General features: G+C 35.1%; 1 protein-coding gene and 1 pseudogene across 7 annotated transcripts in view; one reads left to right on the forward strand and one right to left on the reverse strand.

Moving 5' to 3' along the window:
* The window catches only part of Prkd3 (protein kinase D3), a 76,863-nt gene that overhangs the window by 50,070 nt on the left and 12,332 nt on the right, over nucleotides 1-14,461 (forward strand). For 4 of the 6 annotated variants that reach the window (XM_013070180.3, XM_004839299.4, XM_087216133.1 and 1 more), the window contains exons 11-14: nucleotides 980-1,256; nucleotides 4,540-4,592; nucleotides 6,577-6,649; nucleotides 8,730-8,836. In XM_013070180.3, coding sequence (XP_012925634.1) covers nucleotides 980-1,256; nucleotides 4,540-4,592; nucleotides 6,577-6,649; nucleotides 8,730-8,836 — 510 coding nt within the window. The remainder of the gene's footprint in view (nucleotides 1-979; nucleotides 1,257-4,539; nucleotides 4,593-6,576; nucleotides 6,650-8,729; nucleotides 8,837-14,461) is intronic. The other 2 variants (XM_004839300.4, XM_013070181.3) reach the window with 1 other exon arrangement.
* Nucleotides 2,111-13,191, reverse strand: LOC101726576 (tRNA-splicing ligase complex subunit RTRAF-like; annotated as a pseudogene). Its single transcript, XR_015453008.1, has 2 exons — nucleotides 11,646-13,191; nucleotides 2,111-11,017 (listed from the first exon to the last, which is right to left on the reverse strand). The product of XR_015453008.1 is annotated as a tRNA-splicing ligase complex subunit RTRAF-like (transcript).

The raw sequence follows: 14,461 nt of genomic DNA on the forward strand, positions 1-14,461 counted from the left end.
CATTTCCTATGCAGAAGCCGCCACATTATCTTAAGCTCTAATTCTTGGTTACTTATTTTGGCTCTTCATCACCTTTGTGCAGTCTTCTTCCTTGATTTGCCCTACATTTTGCCATGTCACAGGCTGACACCAAAGAAGATTGTAAGTGTAGTGATGAGGTCAGTAAGAAAGAAAATGGAAGCTGGGCAGAGGAGAGGTTCATCCTTTCAGAGACTTCCATTTTGATGTTCAATAATAAACAGTACTTGTCCATGGAGGAAAATGAGACATAGTTTCTAAAAGAAAGAAAGCCAAAATTAAAGAATGAGTGAAAATCTTCAGTGAATAAAACCAGGTTTCCTGCTTAGAGCTACTTGGCTCTAAGTAGCTCTTAGCTACTTGGCTACTTGGGAGATGGGGATGAGAGAATTGCTTTGGTCTGGGAGTTTGGCACCAACCTGGGCAAAGTAGGGAGAACCCATCTAAAAGGCAAATAGAGAATACTGATGACTTGGCTTTTAAAAATAAATTTTTTGCCCTTAGGAAATGGACTGAACATTAACGGGTAGACCCAGAATGGTGGACATGAACCAGGATGGAGTGGTTAAGCAACCTATAATGACCAGAATTCTGCTTCTTCTACCATTATTTCTGCTTCTTACTTACTTGCAGAAGAGCAGCTGCTAGAGAAGTAGCCTTTGAGTTAATGTATTGACAACTGTTGGATATAGTAGCAAACTATCTTCCTACATCCTTCTGTGTGCATGTTAACAACCTGCTATATAGGCTTGAATCTCTTAACATAATTACAGTCCATGCTCTGCCTCTCACATTGCTGAACATACAAATCACTTAAGGCACACACTGTTAAGACTTAGTTATATGTTCAGTATACTACATACTGGTTTCATCTTAATGAGACCCTTCAATTCTTTAGTGTATTTAAAAATTTTTAAAACTAGGTATTCATATTCTTTAAATGCTTAATTTTTTACTTCAGGAAATTCCACTTTCAGAAATTCTACAAGTATCTTCGCCACGAGATTTCACAAACATTTCACAAGGCAGCAACCCACACTGTTTTGAAATCATCACTGACACTATGGTATACTTTGTTGGTGAGAACAATGGGGACGGCTCTCACAATCCTGTTCTTGCTGCCACTGGAATTGGACTTGATGTAGCACAGAGCTGGGAAAAAGCAATTCGCCAAGCCCTCATGCCTGTGACCCCTCAAGCAAGTGTTTGCACTTCGCCAGGGCAAGGGAAAGATCACAGTAAGCAATAAGCTGGTTGATGGCTTTTTCTCCTCTTAAAAATGATCTTAAGCATTTTGGGGTATAGTTGTGTTCCTTTGTTCATTTTTAATGCTTACACATTGTCTTTAATAACCAGTATCATTAATTAATCCCTTTATAAAATTGTGCTTTTTATCATACTGCACCTTGCATAATACCCAGATCTGGGCTCTGGGGTCAGTCTCCCCATACTTAGGTGTTAGCTCTACCAACTGCTATATGACCTTAGGCAAAGTACTTTATCTCTTTGAAGTAGTACCTACTTCATAGGGTTGTTAGTGTTAAAATGAAAAGGAACCCATAAGGTACAGAAGAATGCTTGGCATCCCTTAAGTCTCATTGGATTAAGTATTCTACTAATACTAGCATTTTGCTACATGGTAGGGTATAACAAAAAATAAAGTGTTATATTCACATCATGCTCATGAAATCTGTGATGTCAAAATGCTATATTTTAACCAAGGTAAAATATTGATAAATATTTAAAAATTATTGAATATATGTATACCACCAGAATTTTACAAATTAAACCTCAATTTGATAAAGGTTTGAGTGAGCAGTTAACAATCATAAAGTCAAAATATAATGCTGTTTTTACCCCATTGGCATTATATTGTGAGGAAACATTCATTATACAAATTCATTTTTATTGAAATAAGTATCAACCACTCTTCAAATATAGTTTGTTTCGGTTTTCCTATGTAATTTTGTGTAGCTCTTCTTGGCGTTATGCTAGGCCCTCAGGTAGAACACTAAAGAAACGCAGAAATCATTTAAGAGCTATTTAAGGAAATATGGCATACATTACTAAGTTTTAGATGGTAGCATAATGCGGTACAGTGCACAAAACGAGGAGTGCATTACTTAAGAAACTCAGATATGGATAGAAGAGTAAGCACAGACTTCCTAGCAGAAAAATCTGATTTGGCACTCTGGGAAGCTGAAGACAATCACATGTTCAAGCCCAGCCTGAGCAACTTAGTGACTTAGCAAGACCTTGTCTCAAATTGTGGTGGGACTGAGCCGGGGATTTAGCTCAGTGGTTTCCGCCGCCTGCATTGCAAGTGCAAGGTTCTGAGTTCGATCTCTGGTACCAAAAAAAAATTGTGATGGGTCAGGGAGTCAGCTGGGGATACAGATCAGTGCAAAGGCCCTGGGTTCAACCCCCAGTACCACAAAGAAAGGAGAGGACAGAAGGAAGCTTGGACTTGGACTTTGGACTTCAGGCTAAGAATAGGATAGACAGAGCTAAATGGGAGATGTGGAAGGAGTAGAGTTACTCTAGTTGAGGAGAAAGGTTTGGTCAAAGAATGAGGGTCATGACCTTGTACATGTTTGCTGTTTAGTATTGATTTGATGGAGGGGTTAAGTAAATGGTTGTTTCACCATGATTTTTTAAGTTGTGGGAGTTTTAGATAGAACACTGACATTCTAATTAAAACTAAGGGGCTGGAGATTTAGCTCAGTGGTTCTGGCACCTGCCTCACAAGCGCAAGGTCCCAAGTTCGATGCCCGGTACCAAAAAAAAACCAAATTAAGAACCCTGTCTCAAAACAATACAGACATACACACACACATTTTATATGTAATTTTTTCCATTAAGTTTATTGGTACATTTTAGGTATAAAATAGTCACATTCATCATATGTAATTTCTTAGAATTTTAGGACCCTCTCAATCTGATGTGTGGACTCCTCCCCTAGAGTTAAGCGTTTCTAAAGACAAAATTGCAAGAACTAAGATTCTGGAGAATATAAACCCAATTCTATTGTTTACTAGCTATGTGATTATGGATTCTGCAGCTATCTGATCTGAAGTTCAGGAATAATAATTGTACATATTGGACTTAGCATTGTGTCTGACACATATATGATACTAGTACATGTTGTTCTTCCTATCCTTATGAAAACCTGTCTGGAACAGATAGAAATTAAAACTGAATGGAGCTAGAGGAGCCTTTTGAAAGAAAATGAATACTGAGACTAGGAAATAACTGAAAAACAGTTTTAGACATTAATTTTGTTGATGTGCCTTTTTTTGATGTTTAAAATTTGAATTATTTAAAATAGTTTCAAATTGACTTAGTATTTTGAAAGTTTTTTAGAGTCATGATACTTTTAGTGAATAGTTTTGCTTAGATTTCTATATTAATGACATTTTATATTTTTTATGTTTGAGATTATAAAGATAATTTCGTATTTATTTGTGTTTCTGAGGTTCTAGATGTTTGATACCTATTTTCTTGCTAACTTGTTTACCTCTCATTTTCTTGTCACTTTCTTTGCCTACTAACGTAATACATTTAAACTTTATAGACACATGTAATATAAAATGAGAAAGTTGTACATATACACATATAACAACTATCCCCGGCCCCAGTCCTATAGCTCTGTCCTTAGGAAATCATTATTGAGTTTGCTGTATAGTTCTTGATTGGATAAGGACTGGACAGAAGGAGAGCCTGTACTGTTATTATCTACTATATTTTATTTTTTTATTGAAAAAAATACCAGGGTCATATTCGGGTTAGGGGGCTTGCAGCTTTTACCCAATTATATGCAGATACATTTCAGTGTCTATATGTAAGCTTACCAAAACTAAAAACCATACTCCCCAACTCCACCATTTCCACTCAACCAGAAGTGATATTTTAATTCTTAATTCAGATAATCCAATTTCTTTCTTTTTTTTTTTAATTTTATTTTAGCAGTACTGGGGACTGAACTAAGAGCCTCACACATGGTAGGCAGGTGCTCTACCTACTGAGCTATGTTCCCATTTCCCATTTTATCTCAAATATGGCTGGCTTTCTGACTCCTTATGTATTGGTCTCTGTATTATTTTGTTATCTATACTACAGATACTTTTCCTGTCAGTAGGGGGATTGAACCCAGGACCTTCACATTGACCTACAACCCCAATACTTTTTTTTTTTTTTCTGGATACAGGGTCTCAGGTGCTGAGTTGCGTGGGCTGGGCCTAAACTTGACATCCTCCTGCCTCAGGCTCCTAGAGTGCTAGGATTACAGGCATGCATCATCATGGCTGGCTTAGAGTATTACTTTTTATAGAAATGTCATATTTTATTTAACCAATAGCCTATTAATAGGTTAATACTGTTTGTATAGATACATTTTAATATACATATTAACTAATATGTATTACCCTAATTTTCAAGTTTCACATTCCATGGGCATTCGGGTGTCAATAAATATGTTAATAATTTTGTTCTTTTCTTGTATGTCATTCTTGTTTTTCACAGAAGATTTGTCTACCAGTATCTCTGTATCTAATTGTCAGATCCAGGAGAATGTGGTAAGTAATAGTTACAGCTAATATGTGAATATTGGATGATTAAAATAAGGATAATAAAATGTGAAAATCTTAGAGAAATAGGGTCATAACCCAAAATATTGAGCAGTTTGCCTTAGATAGTAAGCTATACTTTATGAGTAATAACTTCCCTAAGGAGTTCTGCTTGATGGCAGTAACTAAGGCATATTTTTAAAATTACAAAAATAGAGTTAACTTTTTCACTAAAAGAAGTGACATTAGACTATTAAAAATTGAAATTAGACTGTGGAGAGGCTACTTGGCTGGGGTGAAGTTGGAAAGGAGACAACACTTTATGCAAGACCAGGGACCAGGATATGAAAATAGAAAGAACCCAGAAATGCAGGACTTTTGAGGAATGGTGAATAGATTTGTTTAGCTGTTATCTATAGGTACATGGAGGATTTTATAATATCTTAGCAGACTTTCCTGAAAAGGTCCCTGCGAGAAGGCTTTATGAACTACATACATAGAAATACCCAACTCTGCCACTGTGGCAAGAAAGTAGCCATAGGCAGTGCATAAATGAGTAACCGTGACTGTCTGCTAGTAAAAATTTGTGGGTACTGAAACTGAATCTTGTGTAATATTCACATGTCACAAAATACTATTTGGATTTGTCCAGTCACTTAAAAATTTAAAAGCTTTTCTTAGATCAAGAGGTAAAAACAGAGGTAACCAGCTGGATTTGGCCCACAAACCAGCATGCCATCCTGTAGATTATAATGAAAAAGACTACAAAATAAAGTCAGAACATTATTCTTTAGAAGTTCTCTTCATAAAAATTTCTCATTTGTTTTTCACTTGGGGCATTTAGCTTTTATAGTTGTTTAACATGTAATGTTCGGAATTTCTAAGATTGCAATGAAGACTAAATATCTAGTATTGTTGTTGGAGATAGAGGTTTTTCGGGAAATACAATGTTTGTCTCTTATCTTGGTGGTAGCTAGAATAGATACCATATTCTTGGAGAGAGAAAAAGTGATATGAAGATGAAAGCACAAACTGAATGATCCCACAGGAAACTGAGGATATATCCATCTATACTATGAAGGAAAAAGATTCAGAATTAGAAACCTTTTCTAGGGCCAGGGTTGTAGCTCAGTGATGCTGCGCCTGCCTGGCAAGCACAAGGTCCTGAGTTCCATCCTCAGTACAGAAAAAAAGAAACCTTTTCTGGCACTCATATAGACATTGAAATGCCCACTTGTCTAATATGATTGAAACCAAAATTTAAGTTTAAAAATTGATTAAAGTTGAGAAGCAACTTTAATTTTAAGGTTTTACAAACCTTAAAATTTTCATTATAATCTAACACATATATTTGCCATTTACTGGCCTTCGTTGCAGGGCTGAGGCTTTGTCATTGAGTGTGGGTCTGCTGAGAGGAATTCCATTAGTGTTTCTTTTGTCAGTCATACCTGTGATGCAGTTCTGACACTATACACACATTAAGTTACTGCATGAGTATTCTGACAGCAACAAGCACTAACAAAAAAGTAGGGGAAAGAGTAAAAGAGGGAGGAAGATTAAAAGAATTGATTTTTGTTAGACTTTCTCTTATATTTTTTTAATCAGTCTTTCAGAATCAGCCTAATCCCATTATAAACTTTTGCTCAGATAGCAGTCTCTTTACTGGTAAAATGAAGCTTTGTTCTTAACTTTTTATGTAAATTTTCTTTTTTTTTAGATCACCATGTAATAAGTACAAGTTTTTTTTTTTCAAAAAGTTTTTTCCCTAAAGGTCTTCTTATAGAATACTTTATGCTTGCACATTAGTATCATAGTGTAAAATTTGGGCTTAACTTTTTCTAGAATAGAGAAGGCCTGAGTTTCATAAAAATATTTTGTACTTTATAAAAATTACCTCTTAACAAAAAAACCAAAAATATATTTGAGTGTTTGAGTCAGACATGTTGACATTGTTTTATAGAGATAAGTAATGCTGCTTTCTCTCTCCTGATAGGACATCAGTACCGTTTACCAGATCTTTGCAGATGAGGTCCTTGGTTCAGGCCAGTTTGGCATTGTGTACGGAGGTAAGCAGCTACAGCCTTTTGTAAATTCTGTGTAATATAGGAAGATTGTGAAATGTAAAAACATCTGTCAGCTATTTTATCATGCCATAATTTAATCAAGTGGCCTTTTTTTCAAAGGCTGACTTACATCCTTTTGACTAAATTCTTTTCACTAAAACTGAATATTTCTTCCTTAATTTCAACTGCAAAATTTAAAAAGTAATAGTGAAGGAATCAGAAAATTAGTTTTTGTAATAGTCTTTATCTCCTCTTCTAGATCCCACATAAAGGCGTTTGTGGGATGGGGGTGGTTTGAAGTTTCTGTTGGGTTGTGTAGATTTGCTCACTGAAGTACATTCTCTACTAGTTTCCCCACATAAATAGTATTATTTGTCTGCCTTTGGCACAAATGCTCTATCAGGTCTGGACACCAGAAATCTTGGCCTGCTGTGTGACTTTCGGTATTGAGGTGGTTTTTTAATCTCCCTATGTCTTGGTATCTTCATGTGTTTAATGGAGCTAATAAAACTTGACCTGCGTAGTTCTGAGGATTGTTAATATTAAATATAATGGGTATCTAAAAGTCCTTTAAAATCTATATCAGAGATACAAAAGAAATGTCCCTTATGTCCCTTATCGACACTGTTACAATAGTCTCATTGGCCTTTCTGCCTCCAGTCTTGCCCCTTTTCACAACCATTCTTGGAGTGAATCTTTTCAGAAAACTCACATCAGATATTAGTATTACTTCATACAGCACTCCTGTATAGCTTACTGTTGTCTGCAGATTAATGGCCAGTATTCTTTGCAGGGCATACAAGCCTCTGATTTCTCCCAGCTTCTCTAGCGTCTGATCTTATTACAATTCCCTCTCTGCTTCTTTCTTCGAGACATATTTATATGCCTCTGTATTTTGTCTCTGCTCCTACTCCAGTACTTTGTCCAGCTAATGAATATTTTTTCATACTCGAAGGGCTTACTCTTAAGATTTTCATGTCCATCCCCATCTTTCCGGATTATTCCTTCTTGGTGCTCCTGCTGTTCTATCACCGTATCTATAACACTTTGGGTTTCTATTATTGTTTTCCTATTGAACTTTGAGTATGACTTGAGAAGTGTATAGGTTTTATTTGTATTCTTCATATCTATCATTGTCTTTGACATACAGTAATCACCCAGAAGATGTGTTGATTTTACATGCTTATGCAATACGGTGGTACCTTGTTTCACAAACTTGATTCTTTCACCAGAATTGTGGAAAGAATTAAATTCTTCCACCAGAATTGTGGAAAGAATTAAATTCTTCCACTTCAAATTTATCAGCTTTAAGACTAATGACATCTCTTCAAGACCTCTTCTTATTGAAAGGTCAGAAAACCGTCTGAGGTACGGTTAGAGTCTTACCAAATATGCACTTTAGTCTTTTCAAGTAGTCATATTTTTATTACTGTGCCCTCAAGGTAGCTGAGTTATTTTCAAATAAATAGTTACATAGAGAACATCAATTATCTTACAGGTTAAAAGAAGTAGTATCAAAAATCTACTGATGTTTTTACTGCTTAATCCCTTACATCTAAAACAATGCCTAATATATCATAGGTACAGGGCAACTAATTACTTTGAATTGATGGATGAAGGACTGTGTTTTTTTATTGCCTTATATATTTCTGCCTTATAAAGCTCTTCTATCTAGATTCTAGAAGTATGAGGACTGGAATGTGGGGTATAATAAGTGGTTAATTACCAGGGTAGCCAGTAAAATTAACTTACTAGTATAATATCTCCATCTTGATAGTCTCTCAAGGCTATGTCAGGACATTTAACTGTCATTTATTTAACAAGGTAGATTATTTTCAGCAAACAAGTTCACTCATTTTCTGCCATTTTCAATCATGAAACTTCCTTTATCAGGGCAAATACTGTACAGGAAAAACGTATTTCTTAAAATGAAAAGTAAGCAAAGAAATATAGAGAAAGAAAGTGAACAAAAGAACAAGATACTACTTAAGTACATACAAATTTCAGTCTGTGGGCAACTTCCTAATAAAGTTTTTTGGGATTTTTTTGTATATGAGCTGTCACCTTGCTTCTTTTTTAATAGGAAAACATAGAAAGACAGGAAGAGATGTGGCTATTAAAGTAATTGATAAGATGAGGTTCCCCACAAAGCAAGAAAGTCAACTCCGTAATGAAGTGGCTATTTTACAGGTAAAAAAAGGCTTATGAGGCTTTAATTTTATATTTTTATCAGTTTTTGACTCTGAGTCTGTTTAGTGTGCAGATAAGAATAGATTTGGTATTTGTTTTATTCTTATAATCATTTGGCTAAGAAGGAAGCTGGAAAAAATATGAATAAACTACGTAATTCCTTTTTTTAAGATTATAGTAATGTAGGCATTAAGAACTGCCACTATTCTGCTGAATAGTAGTAGCTTATTTAGAATATACTTTTATAAGTACTCTTGAAAAAATAGTAAAATTTTATTCTTAATTCATCACTCTAGTTCAAAATACTTTGATACTTCTACATTTCATTACATCATTATTGTATTCATCCAATTCTCACAAATGATGTGTTATAGCAGTTATTATAAAGACTGATGAAGAACAATATGCCTTTCTACAAGTAGCATTTTTTAATTAATTCAAAAACTATAATTTTGTAATGGTTTAGTCCATTAAGGTATATTTTAAAGAAATATTAGCAGTTACTTAAATCCCACAAAATAAATGTATGTGTTTTGCTTTCATCTAACATTTTTACCTCTGTTGGAGGATCATCTAGTAAACTAAAATTTAGTTTGATCCTTAGATCTTTTGTCTGAATATCATGTAAATATTGACAGTATGCAAAAGTATTAATTCATTATATAGCTTTTGCATATTAGTTAAGAAATCATGGTCATGTAATAGTTAATGCTGTCAGACTCCCATTTACTTGTGACTGAAATTCAAGAAGACATAGCCTACTGAACTTATGGTTCATTGAAGAAAAGAAAATCTTCAAAAGTGAGTCATATTACATTTATTACATTATTAATCACCAGTTGTAACTGTGGTCAAAAGTGTGTAGTCTGTGGATACCTAATTTCATATCAAGCCTGCTTCCTCCTATAAAGCTAACTTTAAATAGGATATCAATAGCATTAGACTCTGTATTAAAGTGTGAATGTATTGTTAAGATACTTCTGCATTTTTAATTTTAGAATCTTACTGTACAACTAATAATGCAAAAAAAATTAAGAATATATTTCTACGCATTGATTTCTCCTTGGTACTTTGATGACGAACTCTGGACTAAGTACTGAAGCACTTTTTTCTGTATATTAATTGTAGCTCATAACTAAATTTAGAAATTTTCAATTAATGCAGTATGAAAAACAATTATATCTTTCTGGTTATTTTTATCAATATTGCCCAACTGGAAATAGAGTAAAATGATTGTAGTGTGTCTCTACATATACTATTTTCCTACTAACTTTAATATTCTTTGTTGTAGCCTCTGTTCAAATTGTTACATAAACAAATTGTTTATTTAGTAAATGGGTTACTTTGTGCTAGAATCTGTACTTATATACTTTTTCTCAATATTACTCAGCAGGAACAAGTCAGGTTCAGAATCTGAATCTCTCCAAACTACATGCTCACTCTTTGTTACCTTATTGGACCTATTCTGCCTTTGTGCACATGTAAAATTGTGACTCAGGTTTTCTTCTGCAATGTGTAAATTCAACAAAATCTATAGAATAAAAATGAACTTCTGCCCTACTTGGTATAGAAATACTGTAATCTTGTTAACACTGTCCAAATTCACACAATGAATACATTTTTAGATGAGAAGTTTTGCAAATAATACCTCATTTACTGAAATTAGTTCCCCAAGATTTAGTCATATGAGCATTCCAGGTAGACTTTTTTACATGGATTGAAGGGCACCTGCTGCACTCTTACACTTAGAGCACTTTTGGCTTTTTGTTCTCCCTCCAACTATATCATCTTTACTTTTCTTATTACCTCATGATGTTCTTATGTGTGGTCCTCTTCAAATAAACCTAGAAGGCTGGCTGAACTCCTGTAGCTGATGCTGGTGCTGTTCTCTTCACCTGCAGCACCCGTGGTATCCATAGCTTATCTTTCCCATATCCACATTTTTTTTCCACTTAAACTTTATTTTAAAAAAAGCAATGATGGTGGTAAATCTCTTGAACAGTCAATTTTCTGGGATTTCCTCCCTCAAAAGTGAGAATTGATTTCCACATACACGCTAGAAGTTACCTGTCCCCCTGCCCCATTTGTACTAAGTAGGTAAGAAGCTGAAATCTAGTGTTCATCTTCCAATTTTCCCCTGTCTGTTGTCTGTCTTTGGATCAGCAATAATTGCCTGAACAGCTACTGTTGTTACAGGAGATGAAATAGGACCTCCAAGTGATATAAGGGAAATATTATAACTCCCAACCTGTTAGATGTCTGATATGCCGAGTTTGTGTTCCATAAAATTGAAGAAAGAATTCTAGGAGCAACAGAGGTTAAAAGTAGGAAAACATTTATTGAAAGAATAGCTCCTGAGAGGCAGGAGGTGTCCCAATTCGTTAGCGAGGATCCCACTTTACAGGAAAGTTTTTATAGAGCAAAAATTACGTGGGTACAATGTGGATTAAAGCTATGATCAGCCATAAGGTTACAAGTATAGTTGCTTAAGTAATAGTGATCAACAGGGAAGCAAATCATGTAGCAAGAGATGAAAGAACAAAGAACTTCTCAGGTTAGGTGATGGATACCTACCATCATGGGGGTCTTATTGGTCACCTGCTGAGATGACTGATGCCTCTCTAGACTTTACTAGAGGAAGTATTCACTTATCTCATCCCTTGGGGGGGAAGTATGTAGGTCTGATCCTTTTGTGGTTTTTATTGAGGCTTGGCCCCCAACTCATGTTTCTGGCTTCAGTTGCAGTGTATTTTCACCTTTTGTCCTAACTCTTTGAGGGCTTGGCCCTGCATGACTGCCTATATTTTACCTAACTTAGCTGCCTATAATACTATGGCCTCATTCATTTTTTTCTGTAGCTCTCTGAGTTCTTCTGTATGCAGCAATTGCACAATGTGAGCTTCTCTAAGAACCACGTCTCCTGTGTCATGACCAAGAATATTTGTCTAAAGCAACAGGCAAGCCCTCTTGTTTGATTTGCTCTAGCAACTACATCCTCTGTTAGGTGCTCCAGAACCAAAATGTGAATTGCCTTAAGCATTACCAGGTGAAGGAGGTTAGCCAAAGCCATTACCCCAGACTTAAAGTTGAGATTACTGTATTTACATCCAAATTGATCATGGCTCTGCATTCTTAGTTACATTGTCAATATTTTTTCCATTATCAGATGCTAAATCCTTGTGTTATCCAGAATTATCTCCATATTCAAGTTAATAGCTAAACCATGAAGCCAGTCAATTGCTTCCTGACCATTCTGAATCTTGAAAGGACAGTTAACATCTCTGAGATAACACTGCAAAGAACTTGAGCCATTCACTGCTATGGATGTTTCTTAAATCACCTGTCTTCAGTCTTGTAGTGTCTGATTTTCTGGTCTTCAGTCCAAAAAATTAAGTTTCTAAATTCTGTTTCATCTTTGCATTTGCAGCCGGCAGGGCTGTGGTAGCTGTCAGCTTGCATGGGAACATGGTCCCTGCTTCTCACTCAGGCCCCCCAGGCCTCCATCAGGAGAGAAGTGAGGTTGAGCAGGTGCCTCAAGCACTGGTGACTCATGCCTACATTTTTAAAATAATAGGATAAACACTTGAGCACGTTATTGAGACCACAGCTATGCCCTTTCTAGTAGCAAGGAGGGGAAAAATATCATAGAATCATTATTTAGAAGTAACCTTACAGTTTACCCTGTCCTCTTGGGCACCTGGTGATAGACTCTGAATTGTCAGTTTAATAGAAATAAACATATGCCACTTTGGACACCTGTGATTATTGTTTATTAAGCAGAACAAAAATCTCTTTTAAAAGATTCTAACAAATTCAGTGTCTTTTCCAAATAATGACTGCACTGAGTTTCTTGCTGTTTCTCAAACATGCCAGACATGCTCCTGTCTCAAGGGCTTTGCATGAGTGGTTCCCTCTGCTGGGTATACTTTCTCTCTCAGATATCTTCATGATGTATCATCAAATATCATTTCTTCAGAATTTGAATCCCTCACATTGTATTCAGCATTAAACCCCACCTTTACAGTAACTCCGGTACTCTAATTCATTTTCTTTTCTCCATTATACTTACCAGTTCCATTCTAGGTAGTTTACTGGTTTATTTCCTGTTGTCTGTGTCGCCTTGCTAGAATTAATAAGCTTCATGAGACAAGTGTCAGTTTTATTAATGAATCAAGACTACCTGCACAGTACTAGGCACATGAAAAATATTCATGTGTTTATGTGTGAAATTATCTACAACATACTGTTAAGTGAAAAAGTGTTATATGTAGAAAAAGATTTATAACTTACATAGATTAATAATATGACTCCATCTGGGGAGCACATTGTAGGACGGGGTGGGGGGGTACTTTTGTTCATTAGATATATAGTAAGAGCGTTTGGTTTGCTTTCCTGAAGAGGATAATAGGGTGGTGGGAGAGGGTGTGTTGTTCTCATATGGAAGTATTTAAATGGGGAAACATTATCAGAAACTTAGAAACTTTCAGGTTTGAACAATGTGGTATAAATTTAGCATTTTCCCCTTCTCAGAAATCACTCCAGAGCTACAAGAATAATAATAAAAGAGTATACCTTTAATAAAAATAAGAATCCATACATACAAACGGCATAGAATATTTTCCCAAAACAGTGGATGAATATGGGCCACACGCAGGAAGATGGGCCACAATGAAAGTTGTTTTGCTGGTTCTGAAACCTACAGAGCTGTGATGTCCTCCCAAGGTTCCTTTCCCAAACAAAAGAAAGCCAAGAAGGCCATGATCAGACAAGAAAGGGAAAACATGAAATGAAGACGGGCAATTTACCAATAGAAGACTATAAATCACTCTGTAACAAATAATAGCATCACCTTTATAAAGGAAAGTGAGAAAGACATGAGAAGAAACACACAAGACTATTAGTAGTCCATACCAGATGGAGCAGACAAAATTAAGTACAGAGGCTAAACAGAATAAGGTTTACCTAACTACTGCATACATAACAATGTATCCTAAAAACAACCCCCCCAACTAAAAAAGCAGGATAAATAGTATTCTTTGATCTTAATGTAATAAAAGCCAACGTCAGTTACAAAATTAGAAAACAAAGCTGCCACTATCTAAAAACTTTAAATCAAAATTTAGAATATTTAGAAAATAATCATGAAAATACTGTATATATATTAGAGCCTTTGGACTATCATTTCAGAGAAAGTTTTATTACCTCAAGTATCAAGCAGGAAAGAATAAAAATAAATGACTTTAAGAATAAAACTCAAAAATTTAAAAGAATGAACAATAAAATAAATGTAAGGAGAGGAGATTAACAAAAGTAAAAATGATACCAGTAAAGAAAAGAATACACTAAAACCAGAAGCTGGGTCTTTGGATTGGTGTGACAGTGTAAAAATTAAAAAAAAAAAAAAAAAGTAGTTCAAGCAAAAAAATAAAGAAAAACATAAAAGTATCTTAGACACATACACAGAAGAAATGGAAAGGAGGGCATTCTTGCCCTTCATTGCATCCATTTTCCAGTCAGTGCACAATTTGGAAAATCAGAATCTATGATCCTTTTTTATTGGCTGTCTTTTTCATTTGTTTTCAGTTTATTTTTCTAAACCTTTTCTTTTTATAACATGTATGTCAT

This window comes from Heterocephalus glaber, unplaced genomic scaffold, assembly GCF_053883595.1.
Source record: "Heterocephalus glaber isolate CG9 unplaced genomic scaffold, H.glaber_assembly_v1.0 deba00001457, whole genome shotgun sequence".
NCBI classification, from domain to species: Eukaryota; Metazoa; Chordata; class Mammalia; order Rodentia; family Bathyergidae; genus Heterocephalus; species Heterocephalus glaber.